Genomic DNA, 18,394 nt, shown 5'->3' on the forward strand with positions numbered 1-18,394 from the left:
TATTTTAGAACCCTTTTCATTGCAGGGGCAATGAAAGAACCATCTAGAGCCCCCATCAGGAGATATACCTTGTCTCGTGAGGCAGTTCTCTTTGGTAGACAAGCCTCATTTAGAGCTCCTATTTGGAGACAAGCCTCATTTAGAGCTCCTATTTGGAGACAAGCTTTGTCTTATTTAGAGAGTTTTCCCTTTAAGAGGCTTACCTAGCCTCATATTAGAGCAACCCCTTTCTTCTAGCGAGTCTTTGACTCATTTTTATCCCATTCTTGGTACAGTTATTAGCGGTCTCTGACTTATTCGTCCCCTCTTATAGAGTTGTTAGACACCATTCATCTTGTCGGTACCATTTTTAGTGTCATTAGTTAGAAGTCTGCCCTTAGGGTTAGAAGCTTTTCATCTGTCATTTGTTTAGGGGTTTTACTCCATAAGTTAGATATCCTCTCCTTTGGGGACTGGCTAAGTTTCGTCAGCTTTTGGTCATCTCTTTGAGATTGTTTTCTCGTATCGGATTTTTTAGTTCCCTTGTTTGTTTTCCTTCCCCTTAGGCTTTAGGGATCCTGTTTCCTTCTTTAATACCCTACCGTGATATGGCGGGTATACAGGCTCTTCCATCGGATTCCTTTTATCTGAAAGGGTGTTAACTCGTTTTAGACGCCTAAAATGTAAAAGCACTTGAAAATTTCAAACATAAAAAATATTGAAATATCTTAAAATTCAAAAATATTAGAAAACCAGAAAACTTCAAGGCATCTGAGAGTGTCGAGTTTTAGGAGCGTATTAGGAAAGTTCGTATTTCGACCTACGTTGGCTTGATCCTCTTCCACGAGGTACGTAGTGCAGCTTGGGATCTTTATCCCAAGTCCAGCCAAACTTTTGTAAATAGCATTTCAAAATCTTTTTTTTGAATAAACAACTTTAAAATCTTGTTTTCAAAAAGCTCTTCCTTTAGAGTTAGGAGTTTGTTCTAGATAGAGAGTTTTAGAGTTAGGAGTTTGTCCTTGTTTTGTTGTGTACTTCGTATGTGTGTGTTTTGAGTATTTTGTGTTTGTGCTAGAGTTAGGAGTTTGTTACGCCTCCGTCTGGTCAGTTAGCGATACACATCGCCGATTGGTGACTAGAATAGGATGCATTAGTGATCACATTGTTTTCCTTAGGACACACAACCTAGTTATACGTAGGTTGTAGGAACCACCTGCATTAGCTTAGGGCTAACCTGCATTTAGTTAAAGGGCATATAGGGTGTCCTAAAATCCACAACCACTGGAATTTAAATAATCACACAAGAAGCTTTAATAACTAGTCCGGTCTTTTAGATCGAGTCTAGGATAGAGGTCTAGATGTCTTAGGCATCATAGCTTAGAATAGGTGCGAAGAACTACGTTGCCTTGATTCTCGTGGAGGCGGGGATACGTAAGCTTCTTTGGATGAACATCAGATCATCTAAAGACTCGGGCTTAAGCATTAAAGTCTTAGGGTCTGTTGTTAGCACTTTAGGGCTTTGTGTTTGTATATTGATGATGATTTTTGCATAGGATCATGATAGTGTGTGTTCATTTCTTGGCTTTTTCACATGCTTATTCTTTTATCTGCTTGCATTTCTGTTTATTCTTTACTTCGTTCACATGCTTATTCTTTTATCTGCCTGCATTTCTGTTTATTCTTTACTTCGTTCACATGCTTATTCTTTTATCTGCCTGCATTTCTATTTATTCTTTACTTTGTTTATTTTATCTTAATTCATTTCATGATTAACTGCTATTTTTAGATTTTTTATCCTGTGCAGGCCTTATACCTTTAGCTATAGCATGCATGTGTTTGCCCAGCAGAACTTAGACATTATTTAGGTATGACACTCATAACCTAGCTATTCTTATGTGACATTTCTTTTATTTCTTTTGTGTGTGCTTATTATTTAATCCCCGGGACATGAATGATTAGATAGACGTCTTCCCAGAGATGTATGTTTCCATTTCATATGATTTTCGCCCAAAACTCTTCGAAGTTAATAAATAATGGCATAAGAGACCAAGTGTTCGCACTAGGGCGAATTGGGGGTGCTCTTCGGACCTTCTCATTCGTAACCAGGCACAGACCTTTTTTATCTCTGGTTATCCGTTGCAAACAGAGCATTTGTTTTTTTTGGTTCCATGGCGTATCCATGGATGGCGACTCTGAGTTTATTGAGGTACGTCTCGAATCTGGACTTGTTCCCGAATCGAGAGGTATCTCATTTTGTATCGTCACTCGTGCTATGCTATGAGGGTGACAACCGTTTCAAGAGTTCCTTGGTAGAGCTCTCCTTTACGTTGTGGAGATCTTTGAGGATTGCAGGGGAGATCTCGCATCCCTCGGCACCGATTCTCTCAGATCGGGGTCCACACTTTCTTCCTGTGAAAAAAAGTTTACTGGAAACTACAAATTGAACAAATCTAAAGTTTTTTACGTCTCCAAGATTCTAACCGGTTTAGGTTGATCATCTGGCAATGATCAAATTTGCTTACCAATAGTTGCACAGTTATTGCATTATGAACGGGGAAGGGAACTACTCGACTTCCCATTGACCTGATGTCATTTACTAAAGAATTGTAAAAATATAGGCAGTGCCAATGTAAAAAATGAAGCACATATTGAGACAAATAAAAAAATTCAGCGATGACTGATCCATTTTTTATACATATAGGAGCAATTATCAGTCCATTTGGAATGTGTAAACCACAAATTCAGTCTATATGGGATCTGTTTGCCATCATAGTAGGTATAGAACATCTGAAATGGTATGACGTTCAAATGCCTGTAGAATTGGGCCTGATTTTTCTTTTCATTTTGACATAAAGCATCCAGAGTCCAGACAAATTAGACAGTAGGAAAGAAACAAGTCTGAGTATGTTAATCCATTACCTGCAATTCCATTCCATCACCCAACAGAAGTGTAAAATTAACTTCAAACCACTAGAGAGAATAAAATAGATGGAAATCAATCTTGCCCATTGATTTTATACGCCATCGTAGTATCAACAAAACATCTGACATCTTAAGTTACATGATCATGTATATTTATTGAGAATGCCACAAACATACAAACATATATATGTAATGATGAGATGCTTGGCTCACTTAACTGAAGTAGAATACCAGATCATCCATGTTTATTGAGAAAGGCGATGATGAGCTGGTTCACCTGGTCGGGAAACTGTTCCTGAACAAAATGAGTTCCTTCAGGCAGGAATATGATCTCCAAATCTGGGACATAGTCTTTAACCTTTCCACTCTTTAGGTAGTCTTCCATGCCTGGGAAATTGAGGACATAATCCTTCCCACCCATGACCAGCAATGCAGGAACTTGGGCCTTTGGATCTGTTATACCTAACTCTTCCAACCACGACCTATGACAAACCCACAAGCTATGTTATTACATTGACTAATAGAGCTCTCCTCGAGCAAAAGATATAGAAGTACACTTCCTCAAGATATTCTGACAGGCCAAGTATCCAAAACACCATTTCACTAACCAATTATCAGACATAGTAGGAAGGAGGCTATGAAACAGAAGTAAGATAGGCAGTTGCTATTCAGATTCTTGTTTAAAGCTCTGTAGGCGTACTTACCTATATGGCACTTGCAATGGTAAGCGGAAACCCGATTTCTCATATAAAGTTGCATAGGCTGTTAGATCTTCATCAGTGAACCAGGAGGGTAAAGGAGTGGATGGGTCTACCAAGTCCATGATCTCCTCATCCTTCCCAGCTACCGGAAGTTCACTTCCAGAAAAGAGAATGTAGATGTTTCTCACAACTGTCTTGATATTGAAGCGCCCAAAATCGGCTTCAGCTCTTCCGGGCTCCTGAAAAAATACACATAGAAGCATATGATTTACATGGGAGTAAAATTATAGATGAGCAAACGAGGGTAGAAGTTAAATACTTCATTTATTGTCTCTGCAGTTGGGTGAGCTTCACCAAAATGCCTTATTTTATTATTTGTGGTACAAATCTCTTAAATGTATCAGGAGCTTAAACACCATAGTAACAATGTGGAAGGACAATGAACACTCTTGGAAAGCCTTCATCTCTTTCATGTATTTTTAAATGCTTGATGGAAGTAGTGTCTAGAAACTAGAACCCATGTGTCTTGTAAATCAATGCCTGTCCATTGTTTTTGAATTTTTGATGAGATTGTGTGAAAAGTGAAAACTAAACCCCTGGATTCAATTTTATACAATTGAACTCATGGGATGGGTTTTAACTTCATAACATTGTGGTAAAATATACCATCGAACCACTGGGTAAGATTGTCCTAAAAGGGATCAATAACCCACTTGTTCCTGGCAGACTACTGTTTGGTATTGCCAACAAATCAAACTTATAAATTTCCGAAGTGTTCCAGTTGGAGTGAGGAGCACATGACCTCACCCAAATTGAAGGGGAGTTATAGTTGCAATTACTGGGTTGTTTGCGCTGGAGTTTATCTTCAACTCAAACGGTTTAATGGGATAATATAACGAGCTATATATGTATATAAATACAGTGATTAGCCAAGTGGAAAATACACATGGAAAATTCCCAGAGCAGCTGATCGAAGCCCCAGAGTAAGAGAACGAAAAACTAGAGTACCTGCCACCTCAACATGTAGAAGCCTTCAGGGAGAAGATTGCGAGGGAATGCATGGGGGCCTGAAACCATGAAGGGCACCCCTAATGTTATGACTCCCAACACCCTTTCTGGATGCAGAAGTGCGAACTGGTAAGCGGGTCGTGCTCCAAAATCCTTCCCGATAAGAAACACCTTGATTGACCATAAGAAGAAGAAGAAGAAGAAGAAGAAAAAGAAGAATTCAAACATTAATTGAAATTACTTGAGTAAAACCAAAAGGATCATTCGATCAAATCAACACTCCACCGTTTTAATTTCGGGGCCTAGAAAGAGATAACTAAATATGCTTACACCAAATTTTGTCTCCAAAGCATGAACTCCTCATTTTGATTACTTAGCAATAATACTTACCCATATTTTTCTTTATTTATATAAATTTCTAGAGAAAACAGTTCCTGCGCTCGAGCGCAGATAGCTTATCTGCTCTCGAGTGCAGGAAACAAGGGAGGGCCCACATTTTTGGGTGATCCTAAGCATTCATTTGAAAGGCCCCATCATGGATGGGCTTTGTTCAAAGAATCAGCTCCATTGGATCATCTTAGGGTGTCCATTTGTAGGGGGATGGACAGAAACTGTTTGTCCACAAATCTGCCCATTTTTCACCCCACAAATGGAATGGTTAGGATGATCCAATAGAGCTGATTTTTGGTACACACCCCATCTATGATGAGGCCTTTCAAATGAATGCTTAGGATCACCCAAAAAATGTAGGCCCACCATGTTTCCTGCACTCGAGCGCATATAAGCTTATCTGCATTCGAGCCCAGGAACTGTTTTCTCAAATTTCTAAATAGGCAATTCATCAGAATTAGTCTTACAATAAGGAAAGAGGTAAACGGGTTACCTTTGTAATGGCAAAGGAATCAAGAATGGCAAGGAGATCATGGACAAGGTCAATGAAAGATGCATTCTCAGGTTCAGGAGGAGTTTGGGAAAGGCCATAACCTCTGAAATCAGGGGCGATTGCTCTGAATCCAGCATTGGCTACTGCCATCATCTGGTATCTCCAAGAATACCATATCTCAGGAAATCCATGCAAGAAAACTACAACTAATGGACCTGTTGTTGTTCAAAAAAAAAAAAACACTCAGTAAGCGCTTAGAAGGGATTGGATTGGGAGAAAGGGGGAGAAGCATAATTAAATGATAAGCACCCTTTCCGATCTCAGCAACGTGAAGCTTAAGGCCTCTTATGTCGAGATACTTGTGTTGTATCTGATCCATTTCAATCGAGTTTGACAAGGAAGAAGGGAAGAAGTTGGAGAGGCTAAAACTTTATATAAAAAGCAAACATCATATAAAAACTCAGCTCACCTACCATTTGCTGTCCTCAAAAACATAAAACCTCAGCTCACCAACTAGTATTTGCTGTATGATGCCAAACGAGCACCTTTCACGTGTCACGTTCGTTTTAAAATTGATTGACCACTCAGGTAAAGAGACTAAACTAACCCTATATGCATTCCCATTGGACTCTGTTTGGATGCTTAAAGCCAAGTAAAATCCTTGTTCGGATGCAAAGTTAATCGGGAGAGGGAGGATTACCTATGAAATTTCTTCTTTTTTGAATTTTTTTCATATGAAAAGATACGTGATGCCCCATCACTAGGGCTGCAAAACCCGACCCGTATCGACCCGACCCGAAAATAGCTTGGGTTGGGTTCATGTTTCTCGGGTTTCGGGTCAAGCTAGGTCTACGATCCAAAAGCTCGCATGAATCTCGGGTCGAACTGGGTTTGAAGGGGCCCGACCCGACCCAAGTTATTTAAGTTATAGTATGTATTTTTTTTTCTAAAACTTTGTTACTTTAAAAGTGAACACTTAAAAGTAAAACTAACGCACGCACGCAGGCAATCACAGGGACTGTTTCCATCTTCTGTTCGTTTCCCCCTTTAGATTTAGGGTTTCAAGGTTCAACTAAATAGTTAATGCATTAAATAGTTTGTTGTTTATCTCATATGAGTATAATCATTTTCATTTGGTAATGCATCAATTTATTCTCTTTGGACTAGGTATTAGTTAGTGCACTAAAGAGTTTGCCATGCTTGAGTTTTTCTACTTCTATGAGTTGAGTTGCCTTGCCGAACAAGAGTTTTTCTTAAAAAATTGCGTCAACGTAAAAAAGCCCTACCCAACCCGACCCGACCCAACTTGACCCGAGATTTATCATGGGTAGGGCCGGGTCTGGGAATCGTGGGTTTTCCGAAAAAAAACCCGACCCGACCTGAGATATTTCTCGGATAGGGTTGGGTTCTTCAAAACCCGACTCGAGTTGCAGCCCTACGCATCACCAGACAAGCAATTATTACACATATTTCTTATCTAGTAGTTCTTAGGGATTTCGATGCTACATTGGCAACCAAGCACCATAAAGTTGAAGAAAAGTGATTTGTTTTACTTGGAAAATTGTTAGAGGATGCCTTGCATGTGGCATCCAAACAGAGCCTAAATTCTTTCACCATAGCATGCAAGTCAGTCAACATCCTCCGTTCTCTGTTTGCCTTGAGGGTGCGTTTGGATCGCCGAAATCGAGAATTGGAATCCCCAACCCATTCCAATCCTATTCCAATTCTCTCCATAAACGGTATGGGATGCCTAATTCTAATGTTTGGGTCAGAACCGGAAAGTCAAAATTGAGAAACCACAACAACAACAAAACAAACAAAAAAGGAAAAAAAAATGAAAAACAGTGTTGTCTTCAACCTTGGGCAACTCGATTGTCTTTAACATTATCAGCGAGAGAGAGAGAGAGAGAGAGAGAGAGAGAGAGAGAGAGAGAGAGAGAGAGGATGAAAATCCCTCCGAAAATCTTTAGTTCGGTGTGAGCCAAGCCATTTCTGTTCCTTTCTATCTCACCCAAAATGTTGGTTTGCTTAGCTGCTCCTTACTAAAAAATGAATATGCCGGAGCAATTGATGAAAGCTTCTTCAACCAAAGGGAGGAGTTCACTTCATTAACGTGGCCAACGACATTCACTGCGTACAACACAGAAATCACATCAAGAGTACGTTTAGAAACCCGTACGACTAATTCTCAGGAATGACCCCAAAAGCAAGAACATTGTCACATGTAATAAGCGTCTGCATCGTTCTATCTTTTATATTTGGGGCTAGAGACAAACAATCTTGCCCAACTTTCATCAGATAAACCGTAGGTAGAGAACTAGAGAAGACCTTTGTTTATAAGGATTTGCTAGCCTAGGGACCATGAGGCATTTTTTCTACCTTAACCATGTCATTTCATTCCCCTCTACAGCATAGGAAGTAAAAAATTCCAAGATAAAATTTTCATTCGAAATGTTATTCTTTCAATCCAAACATGGTATGTGAAAAATAAAGAAATCGACCCTATTTATGGAGGGCTGATTTCTGCACTACTTATTATTTCTTTATTTTACGTTCGTGCTATTATAATAATGATTTTGTGTAGGGCACTTGTTAAGCATCATTTAATGGCCCTCGTGAACATGATTTTACACATACTTTGGGTCGTTTGGATACACGGATTTTAGAATCCAAGTTTTTTAGTTTGAATACAGTGTAAAAGAGGGTTCATGATCAAGTCGATGTCTGCTGTCCTGATAACGTTTATTGGATTTTAAGTGAGAAATTCGGTTTTTTAAAATCTCTCCCACATCCTGAGATTTCTAAAACCTGGAAATATAGGAGGATTTGCTGCTCTCTTGCTAATGGAAAGAAGGGCGAGAAGTCAAAAACGACGGCTGGTCCGCTTCTTTACTTGTCTCTTAGCTACAATTTCGAAGAAATTCCGGATTCTAAAATCCGCGTATCCAAACGGCCCCTTATACTTTGGGTTTTGTTAACGAATGCATTGAAAACCTAAATCTACACATTCTTTGAGAAAAAAGACTCAAAAACTATGTAAAACTCTTAAATTTTGTGTAAATTTATGGCAAATTTAAGTTTTCAATGCAGGGGCACTCGTTAACAAAACCCTTATACTTTTACACTCATCTTGAGATTTTTTTTCCATCAATGTATGTGTAAATTCATGATCCTAAGGTTCATTAAATGACCTTACAAGAGTGTTAGCAAAACCCTTACAATAAATAGGTTTTGATGATGGCCGACCGGGTAAATTACAACCCTTGAAACACTCAAAAAATGTGTTTTGACTAGATCAGAAATCAAGGGCCAAGTGGGTTGCCACCTGGCCCTTCATATTTTGACGGTTGGGGCATCATATAAATTCTCATTTTCCTTTATTATTTATTTTTATTAGCATCATAATACTATAGTAGATCGAGATAATACTTTTGTTGTTCTGACCTACAATACTTATCAAAACCGCATGCATGTTGCAATTTATGAGGGGTCAATGTATATTGTTTTCATAGTTCCTTATTTTACTTCCCTTGGGCACCCTCCTCACATTTATTTATTTTTGTGCCCAATTCCTTGGCTACTCTACGTTTAAACATGGAGCACCCAAGCCGGGCATCTTATAGATGTCTTTTCTTCTAACCCTATTCTATAGGAGATTGAGACCTCTAGTTCATGCATGAGTTTATTCCTTTGCTACTTTACTATGCAACAAGCCATAAAGAGGGGCAAACATAGGTACCTTAATTTATTTTAAAAAAAAGTTCCTTCGAGGTAAAAATAATAATAATAATCTTGAGGAATGCTAAACTGACAGGAGCCCTTGCCAAAATCGGGTACAAGGACTCTCCCATCGGTCAATTTCCATTTATCACAGTTACGATTGTAACTTTCTGTGCCATCATAAATGGAAATTGACCAATGGGAGAGCCCTTGTGCCCTTTTTTTGTCTCATTTGTTCTAGTTGTTCCCTTATCATCTAGGAGACTAGCCCAGTCTCATTAGTACTTCTCTCTTAGGGTTATGCACTAGGAGTCAGTCTTTTAGTATATGAGTCTGTGCTTAGCCAGAGAGTAAATTTTTAGCATAAGAGTTGGTCTTTCAGGAGTCTGTCCTATCATCATAGGGAGCTATGATTTTGTCCAACCTTTCATCAAGTCATGGGATTCTGTCCAACCCTTGTGAGGTATAGGATTCTGTCAAACCTTTGCAAATCTTCTGAGTCTGTCCTGCTCTTATAGATGTTTAGGAGTCTGTATATTCCTTTTGTGAGTCTGTCATTAGATAGGAGTTCCCTTTTAGCTCTAGGGATTTAGCCCTTAACGCTGACACTCTTCCATGTTGCGGATCACGGGGTGCAGACATATGGGTTCCCTTTGGCTAAAATGGTGAAAACACTTTAAAATTTATAAAAACATTGGAAACTTTAAAGAACAAAAACATTGAAACACTTTAAACAATAAAAACACTTAAAAACATGAAAATTCAAAAACAACAGACATCAAAAATATTTGAAATGTCAGTCATAGGAGAGTAGTTAGGAAAGTCTGTTTCCGAAATACATTGGCTTAATCCTCTTCCACGAGGTATGTAGGCAGCTTGGGACTCTCATCCCAAGTCCAGTCAAACCTTCAAAATAAGCATGTTCAAATCATTCAAAAACACAAAAATTCTTTAAACAAATCTTTTACACCGGTTTTTGAAAAGATCCTCCCCTAGAGTTAGGAGTCTGTCCTAGATATTTGGGGTGTCTTAGAGTTAGGAGCATGTCCTGGTTATATTGATACTTTGTGTCTCTTGTCGTGTGAGTGTCTCTAGAATTAGGAGGCCTCGAGTCGTGGTCGGTTAGATACTTAGTCGAGCCGATGGCTAGATTAGGATGCACTTAGTTAGCCCATTATTTTTCTTAGGACATACAGCCTAGTTACACATAGGATGTAGGACCCACCTGCATTAAACTAGGTTTACTTGCATTAGTTTAGGACCATATAGGTGTGCCTAAAATACTTAAACAACTTAAACATGAGTCGTGTCTTGTCATGTCGAGTCTAGTGTGGTCTCGGCACATTTAGGTATCCTAGCTTAGAATAGGCCACCGAACTACTTTGACTCTGATTCTTTCCGAGGCCGGGATACGTAGATCAGCCGGGATGACCATCCTGGTCCGAGTCAAGTATCACGTTAGAGTCTAGGATTTGTCGTGTCGAGTCGTGTGTGGAGTTGAGTTGTGTTGTGTGTTTTGTTGTGTTTTCTTACTTTCATGTCCAGACCTTATACCTCTAGCTGTAGCATGCATGTGTTTGTCCATCAGAACTTAGACACCAATTAGGTATGACACTCATAACCTAGCTATGTTTAGGTGACACTTCTTTCATTTATCTTTTCTGTGTGCTTATTATTTTCATCCCCGGGTCATGCATGTTTAGGTAGACGTCTTCTCGGGGATATCCGTTCTCATTTCACATGATTTTCGTCCAAAATTCTTCAAAGTTAATAAATAAATGGCATAAGAGACCGGGTGTTTACACTCGGGCGAATTGGGGGCGCCTAAACACCTTCCCCATTCATCATCAGGCACGGACTTTTGTATCTCTGGTTATCCGTTGTGACATATTATAGTTTGGGATAGGGGGCCTACTTCCTTGGATGGCGACTCTGAGTTATTTTAGGTACGTCTCGGTTCTGGTCTCGTCCCCGAATCAAGAGGTATCTCACCTACATCGACACTCATGTTGTGAGAGGCACTATTTCGAGAGTTCCTTAGTAGAACTCTCTTTCGCGTGTGAAGATCTCAGAGGATTGGCGTGGATCTTGTGTCCTTGCCACCTTCCTCGGGATAGGGGTCCACACATACCGGCGCGGTCGACCGGCCCTAGGGCGGTCGCCAGGCGAGGGCTACCTGTTTGAAATAAATTTTCGGCTCAAAACACTATCGCGGTCGACCGTACCTATGGGGGTTGACCTCCAAGCCCAACTTAGATGTTTTTTGGATTTTCAGAAAACATATCTACGGTCGCCCGGCTTACCCCGGTCGACCGGCCCTAAGCAAGAATAGATGTTTTCAAGTTAAGAACCTTTTCTTTAATTTGTCATTCATAGTGATAACTTTTTAATTACTTTTATGGCATGACAGCGAAACTTATAATGAAAATACAAATATCCAATTGAAATCCAAGTGATGGTACATATGATAAGCAATCAACTCCATAGAAACTAAGATTATCAATTTTAGTTCACTCCTATGAATGTATATCTAGAAAGATATGCAATTTTTAGCTTTGGTTTAAAATGATAAATCATGTAAGCTCTAATTTTTTTTAAGATATTCAAATTTTTTGCACAATTAGTGGGAAAATGTTTGAATGGATAATGTAAGCATCTTACAATGATCCATATAAACATAGATAGCAACAATTAGCTCTCCCCCTTAGTATTTGTCATTGGCCTTAGATAAACCTAAGATTTAAGGCATGACATGACACAATAGGCCAAAGATATGACAATGGAATACTTGGCCACTAAAACTTATTCTTGGAATAGATGATATCATATTACACCATCCAAGATAAGTCAAAAAACCTAGAAGAATATGCCACTAAGACCTAGGCTATGGGCTTCTTGTCTTATACAAAACACATACTGGATGATGCCAATATAGGAACATAAGACGAGCCCAAACAACACACATGGAGCAATAATGCTCTAAATGAGTGTACTTATCATATGTGAAGTGATAAACACATTAAGAGACATACGATAAGCCACTAAGGATAAAATTTGTCTTCAAACCTGTCCCTTTGAAAAAGAATCATGCAATGCATGAATCCAAAGGGTTGTCCTCACATAGACTCTAAGGATTTCTGGATATATTTTTCAAAAGATGACATGTTAGACTCAACCCTTGGGCTACAATAACACTTATTCTCCAAGTGTCGGTTTATCATGATAAAATGATAGCCATGGTCTAGCTCATCATGATAAACAAGCATAGCACAAAAGATTTACAATTTTTTGGCTCATGCTCCCTCTAAATGTGATATCATATTTTTAAATTCAAGCTTTACTTCCCTAAGTATGTAACATACATAACTAGCTAGGGAGATCACATATAAATGTATATCTATTCATGTTTGAGATGTAGGCATAATGTCATATGGTTAAGTATTTTAATTAGGGTGAATGCACCGTCTCCCTCTTAGAAACTAAGAAGGCTAAGGGTACCAATTGAGTGACTTTTAAGATAAAGGTTTAACATCTCATACGTGTAGATATTATCAAACAAGGGGTGATAACTATAGACTATATATATACCAATTTGAGTTCAATTCTATAGGACTAATACATAGTAAGAATGGTCAATAAAATACCATATCTTAGAGAGACATCCATGATTCATGAGGGTGAGAGTATATCACATGAAAAAGATATGATCCATATCAAAGCCTCCATGGATAGTCTATAATGTTTGGACAAGATAATCATGACAAATAATGTGCAAGGTCCAAACACTTACCTATATCCACAACCACAAGTGAAATGACAAGGCATTAGGCACAAAGTGCATAAGCCCATAGGAAAACAAAAATGTGTGGGAGACACATGTTCCCATCACAAGGTATAGGGTATCACCACCAAGGTGAAATATGCCCAAATAAGATACTAGATTCACAAGATGTTTTCAATTTTACTTAAATACATTGAATCTATACCATTTTTAATTTTTCCTACACAATATATTCTTTAAGAATCTAGGGAAGGATCCAATGACACTAAGGATATAATCATCTAGTGACACTATCTTGGACACATATATTTCAATATGAACTATCATGACTACTTGAACAAAATACATATAAAATAGCGGTACATATTAAGGTTCATCTTAGTCATGAGATTATCCAATTAAAGCTCTTTGAAAGTACATTACTTTCAACCCATCTATGATTCTTGTCACATACAGTGACAATCATTAAGCATGTAATATAATGGGTTTGATAGGACAACCAGATGCAAAGTAATAAACATGTTTGTTTACCTATGGCACACAAAGATGTCTAAGAAAGAATTTGAAGTGATTTCTTAGACATAGCATTTAGTTCCTCAATTTTGCTAGACAAGATATTAAAACAATTTAAGTACTCAATTGTCTAGCAAGTGCCATGTTTGTCCAAAATAGAGTTCAAAGAATAATACTTTGGCATTTTCTCAATTTTTGCTCAAGTACTATTTGATTGCCAAAAAATTTCATTTAAGTTCAAGTCTTTAAACCTATGGATCTCTTCTCTTTTTGGTTTTGCAAGAGTGATGTGATAAAATCATATAATTTAACTATTTGCAACTACCATAACACATGGGCAAAAATAGAGGTGTAAACGAGCCGAGCCGAGCCGAGCTTGGCCAGGCTCGACTCGGCTCGTTAAGCTCAAAAGCTCGGCTCGGGCTCGAACCAGGCTCGGCTCGGTCAGGCTCGCGAGCGGCTCACGAGCCTTATCGAGCTCGAATTATATTAATTTCACACCCCTCATCTTCCCTGGACAGCCCTATCTAGTGTTTTTTTACTACTCTTTTTACACTAGGGGGTGGTCCAAGTAACAAATGGGGTTCCAAAAAAGAAGTGACATATTTTGCCTCCCCCTTTCACTCCCTGGACAACCCTTTTAGTGTATATATTAATATATAATATATATATTTAAATATATTAAATTCTTAACGAGCCTTAACGAGCCGAGCCGAGCCGAGCCTGGCCTAACTCAGGCTCGGCTCGTTAAGCTTAACGAGCCTGGTCAGCCGGCTCGGCTCGGCTCGTTAAGGATTCGAGCCGAGCTCGAGCGAGCTTCCGAGCCTGAGCCAAAATTGACACCCTTAGGCAGAAAGGTATGGTTGATTTTCCTATAAGCACAATTATGGTTTCATATTGAATGCTCTATTGTGGTTTTACATGTGGATGAATACTAAGTGCACAATTGATTTGAAGTAATTGTGAATGTGGGCACTTAGACTAACAATTCTAAAATGGTATTCAATTTAGTTAAATATAGCAAAGTCTTATGGTGATCAAGTTTAAGTGTATAGACTTTGAATTTACAAAAGGATTTATCATTTAAGAACCAATATGCATAGATACAATAGAATCAAATAAGAATAAACACAAGGTATTTATGCAAACAAGTTTTCAAATAATTTTCAATTAAGCACATCCCCTAAATCTAAGATAAGCAAGATTATATCAAATTGGGGGTTTAGGAATCCAAACCAAGTTGGTTACACTCAAGTTTGTCCTATAGGATAAGCTTTTTCTAACCCAAACAAACTTACTACTTTTTACAAATCTAAGTGTACATCTAGATTTGTAATGTCCATATCTACCACAATAGTCACAAGAAGCATATGAATAGGTAGATTGACAAGATGAACATGATGACTTACAAGAGTGAGTATGATGACAAGCAATAGCATTCTCTTGTAAATTATGATGACAAGCAATAACATTCCAACAAAATATTCTCATTCTTGATTTTCAAGTCATTAATTTCTATTTTTAAATTATTTGTTTTAAGAGATGAGAAAATCTTGATTTTATCTTCTTCATCTTTAAGGAGTTTGTTTTCATGTTCTAGCTTTTCAATTTTCTCACTTTGATATGTATGATCTTTTTCTAATGAACTAAACTCCTTGTTCATACTAGCAAGTTAGGTTTTCAAGTTTGAATTTTTGGCTAGTTGATCCTCAAGTTTCTTGTCCAATTCTTGAAATGCACTTTGTAGTTTTTCAAAAGTGAAATCAACATTTTCTAAAGTATTTTTATGTGATTCATCAAGTATTCCAATCAAGCATAGAATTTCACTTTGACTAACCTTTTCAATTTTGTTCAAAATCTCTTTTGCAATTGTACAAGAGGATACTTTATCATACATGGAGGGAGGTAAGGCACAACAAATTGTAATTAGGGCTTTAATGTTTAATGAAGATAAGTTGTTGTCATAATCACTCAATTTTTAGATTTAACATTTAATACAAAACCATTTTCTATTACCTTCATCGTATCTTTATCTAGACCATTTAAATATGCCTTCATATGGATCAACCATGATCCATAATCCGAACCATCTAAAATAGGTTGTTTAGATCCCATCTTTTAAAGTTGCAAAAAATTAGATCGTTTAACTCTTAACCGGCTAGGGTCTTAATCAAGAGCCTAAGCTTTGATACCAATTGAAATCTGAGTGACTTGGTTTGGCAACCTAGAGGGGGGTGAATAGGATGTTTATAAAACCTTTACCTTTTAAAAACTTTTACCAAAATCACCCTAGTTTTATGTTCTTCTTAATTAAGTTTAATTAGTTGAACATAAAACAAATATTACAAGTTATTATAAGTTCAAAACCTTTGTTGATTAACAAACTTAATTAAGAGATTAAGGTGGCCAATTTAGCAATGTAAATATATTCAAGTTTTAATGCCAATGCTAACTCACTAAATTCTAAGTAAAAATGCAAGCACAAATAAGAGAGGGAGAGGGAGAGAGAAATACCAATCACACAAGTGAGACAAAGATTTATAGTGGTTCGGCCAACGGCCTACTCCACTCTACTCAAGGTCGCACTTGAGGATTTCTACTATTGAGGCCTCTACAACGCCTGGCTCCGAGGCTTTTACAACCCAAGGGAATTAAATGAGGATGCCATTCCACCTTTCTTATCTCTCCTACACCGCTGAGATCTAAGCGTTTTTCAAAGAAGAAGATAAAAGCTTTGCCTCTATAGAGGCTACAATGCAAGTTGAAGCTCCAAGGATGCTCTCAAAGATAAACATGTTTAAGCCTAACCAAACTCAAGTGGATTTTTCCAAAGTCAAGACACAATAAAGGATTGGTGAGAGATTAATCCGAAAATGATTCACAAATGAATTTCTAGGGTTTATTAGAGTTGGACAATGTTCATCATGTAGTTTAGACCCATTTGATGGGTATATATAGTGTCCCAACTCAATATGACCGTTTTAGGGGCAAAATGGTTATTTTTTGGTCAGACAGTCAACTAGCCGCAGGGCCTCCAACGGCTATATTTTTTTTGTAAATAGACTGGTCTCGGAGTTCCGAGAAAATTCTCAGAGTTCCAAGGAATTCTCGGAGTTCCGAGAAAAGTTCTCGGACTTCCAAGAATTCAACCAGATTCCATTTAATACTCCCTGGACCATTTCTCGGAGTTCCGAACTCGGAGCTTCGAGAGAAATCTAGGAGTTCTGAGAAGCCTATGAACAGCATGTTATTCTTGTTTTTAGTACTGTTTTTATTTGGGCTTTTGGAACTCAATTTTATCATGTTAAATGGAATGTCATGAGGGTCCAAATATGTGAGAACAGCACATGGTCATTCATTATTCCAATTAAGTCCAATGAAGGGTGTGTTGTAGTCTCTTTACAAAATATTATTTTTCACTAGTTTTAGGGGTTGAAATAATGTGCCTTGACAAGAGAAAATGCAAGAGAGATAGGAATACATTCTACCCTTTCTACCACTCCATTGAACTCTTCTCTTGAGCTGGGATCTTCTATGGTTGAGCTTCAATGCTTGATATCTTCAAGTGTTGGTTCAAGCTTCTTTTCAGGTTGGTGATCCACAAGCTTTGGCCTTCATGATCTTCCTTTGTGTGTTCAATGCCTTGAGGTGATTGTGTTGAGCTTCTCCTTGGTTGATCCTCCAAGGTATGGTTTGTCTAAGTGTGCTCTAGCTCCTTTGTCCTTTGTTAGGTTTATTTCCAGCATAGGCCATCTTTATGTGTTGGTGCTATAATGGATTATCCTGTGAATTTTCTATCCATAGCATAACACTCAAGGCAAACGATTAGCCCATAAAGAACTAATCAATTTAGATTTGTCGATCATCAAAACAAGATAAGAGGATGAGCCCTTGGGCTTACAATGGCCGGACAGGATATTCCACTCCAATATTCTGCTCGACCAAAGCCGTTCAGAATGTATGGCCAGACAGGATATTCCACTCCAAATTCTGCTCATCCAAAGCTGTTCAGAATGTATGGCCAGACAGGATATTCCACTCCAATATTCTGCTTGTCCAAAGCCGTTCAGAATGTATGGCTGGACAGGATATTCCACTATGATCTTCTACTCGTCCAAAGCCGTTCAAGATGTACGGCGGGACAGGATATTCCACAACGATATTCTGCTCGTCCAAAGCCGTTCAGAATGTATGGCCGGACAGGATATCCCACTACAATATTATGCCTGTCCTAAGCCATTTAGAATGTAAGGCCGGACTGGATATTCCACTAGCGATAATCTGCTCGTCCAAAGTCGTTCAGAATGTATGGCCGGACAGGATATTCCACAACAATATTCTGCTCATCCAAAGCCGTTCAGAATGTATGGCCATACAGGATATTCCACTATGATCTTCTGCTAGTCCATAGCCGTCCAGAATGTATGGTCGGACATAAATTCCATTTGATACTTCTGCTCGTCCAAAGCCGTTCAGAACGGGCGACCGGACAGAAATTTCACTCGATGCGTCTACTCGTCCAACGCCGTTCAGAACGTGCGGCCAGACAGGAATTCCACTTGGAAATGTTGATCGTCGAAAACCGTTCAGACCACTTCCGCGGACCAGAGACTTTCACTTCGAGGCCCTGTCCTTCCGTCCAAACCAAATATGATCTACAGTTCTGCACGATCCACCTCCCAAGTACTCTTTCATGCTTCCCCAAGCCATCAACACGACTTGAGGAACCAGGGGGCAAATGATGGGGTATGAAAAATAACCCCCAATTGATTGATGACACGTGGCCCACAAAAGGGAGGACCCACTAACAGGTTAACACCGCTCCCAGGAGTAACCAGGTTGTAAGCCCAATGGTTCCCACCTTGGCATTCCCATCTTCTTTTGATG

At 38.6% G+C, this 18,394-nt stretch overlaps 1 protein-coding gene across 1 annotated transcript; it reads right to left on the reverse strand.

Moving 5' to 3' along the window:
* Positions 1-2,964: 2,964 nt before the first annotated feature.
* Positions 2,965-5,973, reverse strand: LOC143857193 (epoxide hydrolase 3-like). Its single transcript, XM_077367590.1, has 5 exons — positions 5,803-5,973; positions 5,494-5,708; positions 4,611-4,781; positions 3,606-3,841; positions 2,965-3,383 (listed from the first exon to the last, which is right to left on the reverse strand). The coding sequence occupies exons 1-5, from the start codon at positions 5,870-5,872 to the stop codon at positions 3,137-3,139; spliced, it is 939 nt and encodes a 312-aa protein (XP_077223705.1). The 5' UTR covers positions 5,873-5,973; the 3' UTR covers positions 2,965-3,136.
* Positions 5,974-18,394: the final 12,421 nt, after the last annotated feature.

This window comes from Tasmannia lanceolata, unplaced genomic scaffold, assembly GCF_043159265.1.
Source record: "Tasmannia lanceolata isolate RefF3 unplaced genomic scaffold, GAP_Taslan_0.1 ptg000024l, whole genome shotgun sequence".
NCBI classification, from domain to species: Eukaryota; Viridiplantae; Streptophyta; class Magnoliopsida; order Canellales; family Winteraceae; genus Tasmannia; species Tasmannia lanceolata.

Excerpts from the sequence above, each read along its gene's own strand:
- LOC143857193 (XM_077367590.1), bottom strand. The coding sequence starts at position 5,872 with ATGGATCAGATACAACACAAGTATCTCGACATAAGAGGCCTTAAGCTT. Across the intron at positions 3,842-4,610 it reads TCTACATGTTGAGGTGGCAG|GAGCCCGGAAGAGCTGAAGC; the intron begins GTACTCTAGTTT and ends GTATTTTTTCAG. Across the intron at positions 3,384-3,605 it reads CCATTGCAAGTGCCATATAG|GTCGTGGTTGGAAGAGTTAG; the intron begins GTAAGTACGCCT and ends GGTTTGTCATAG.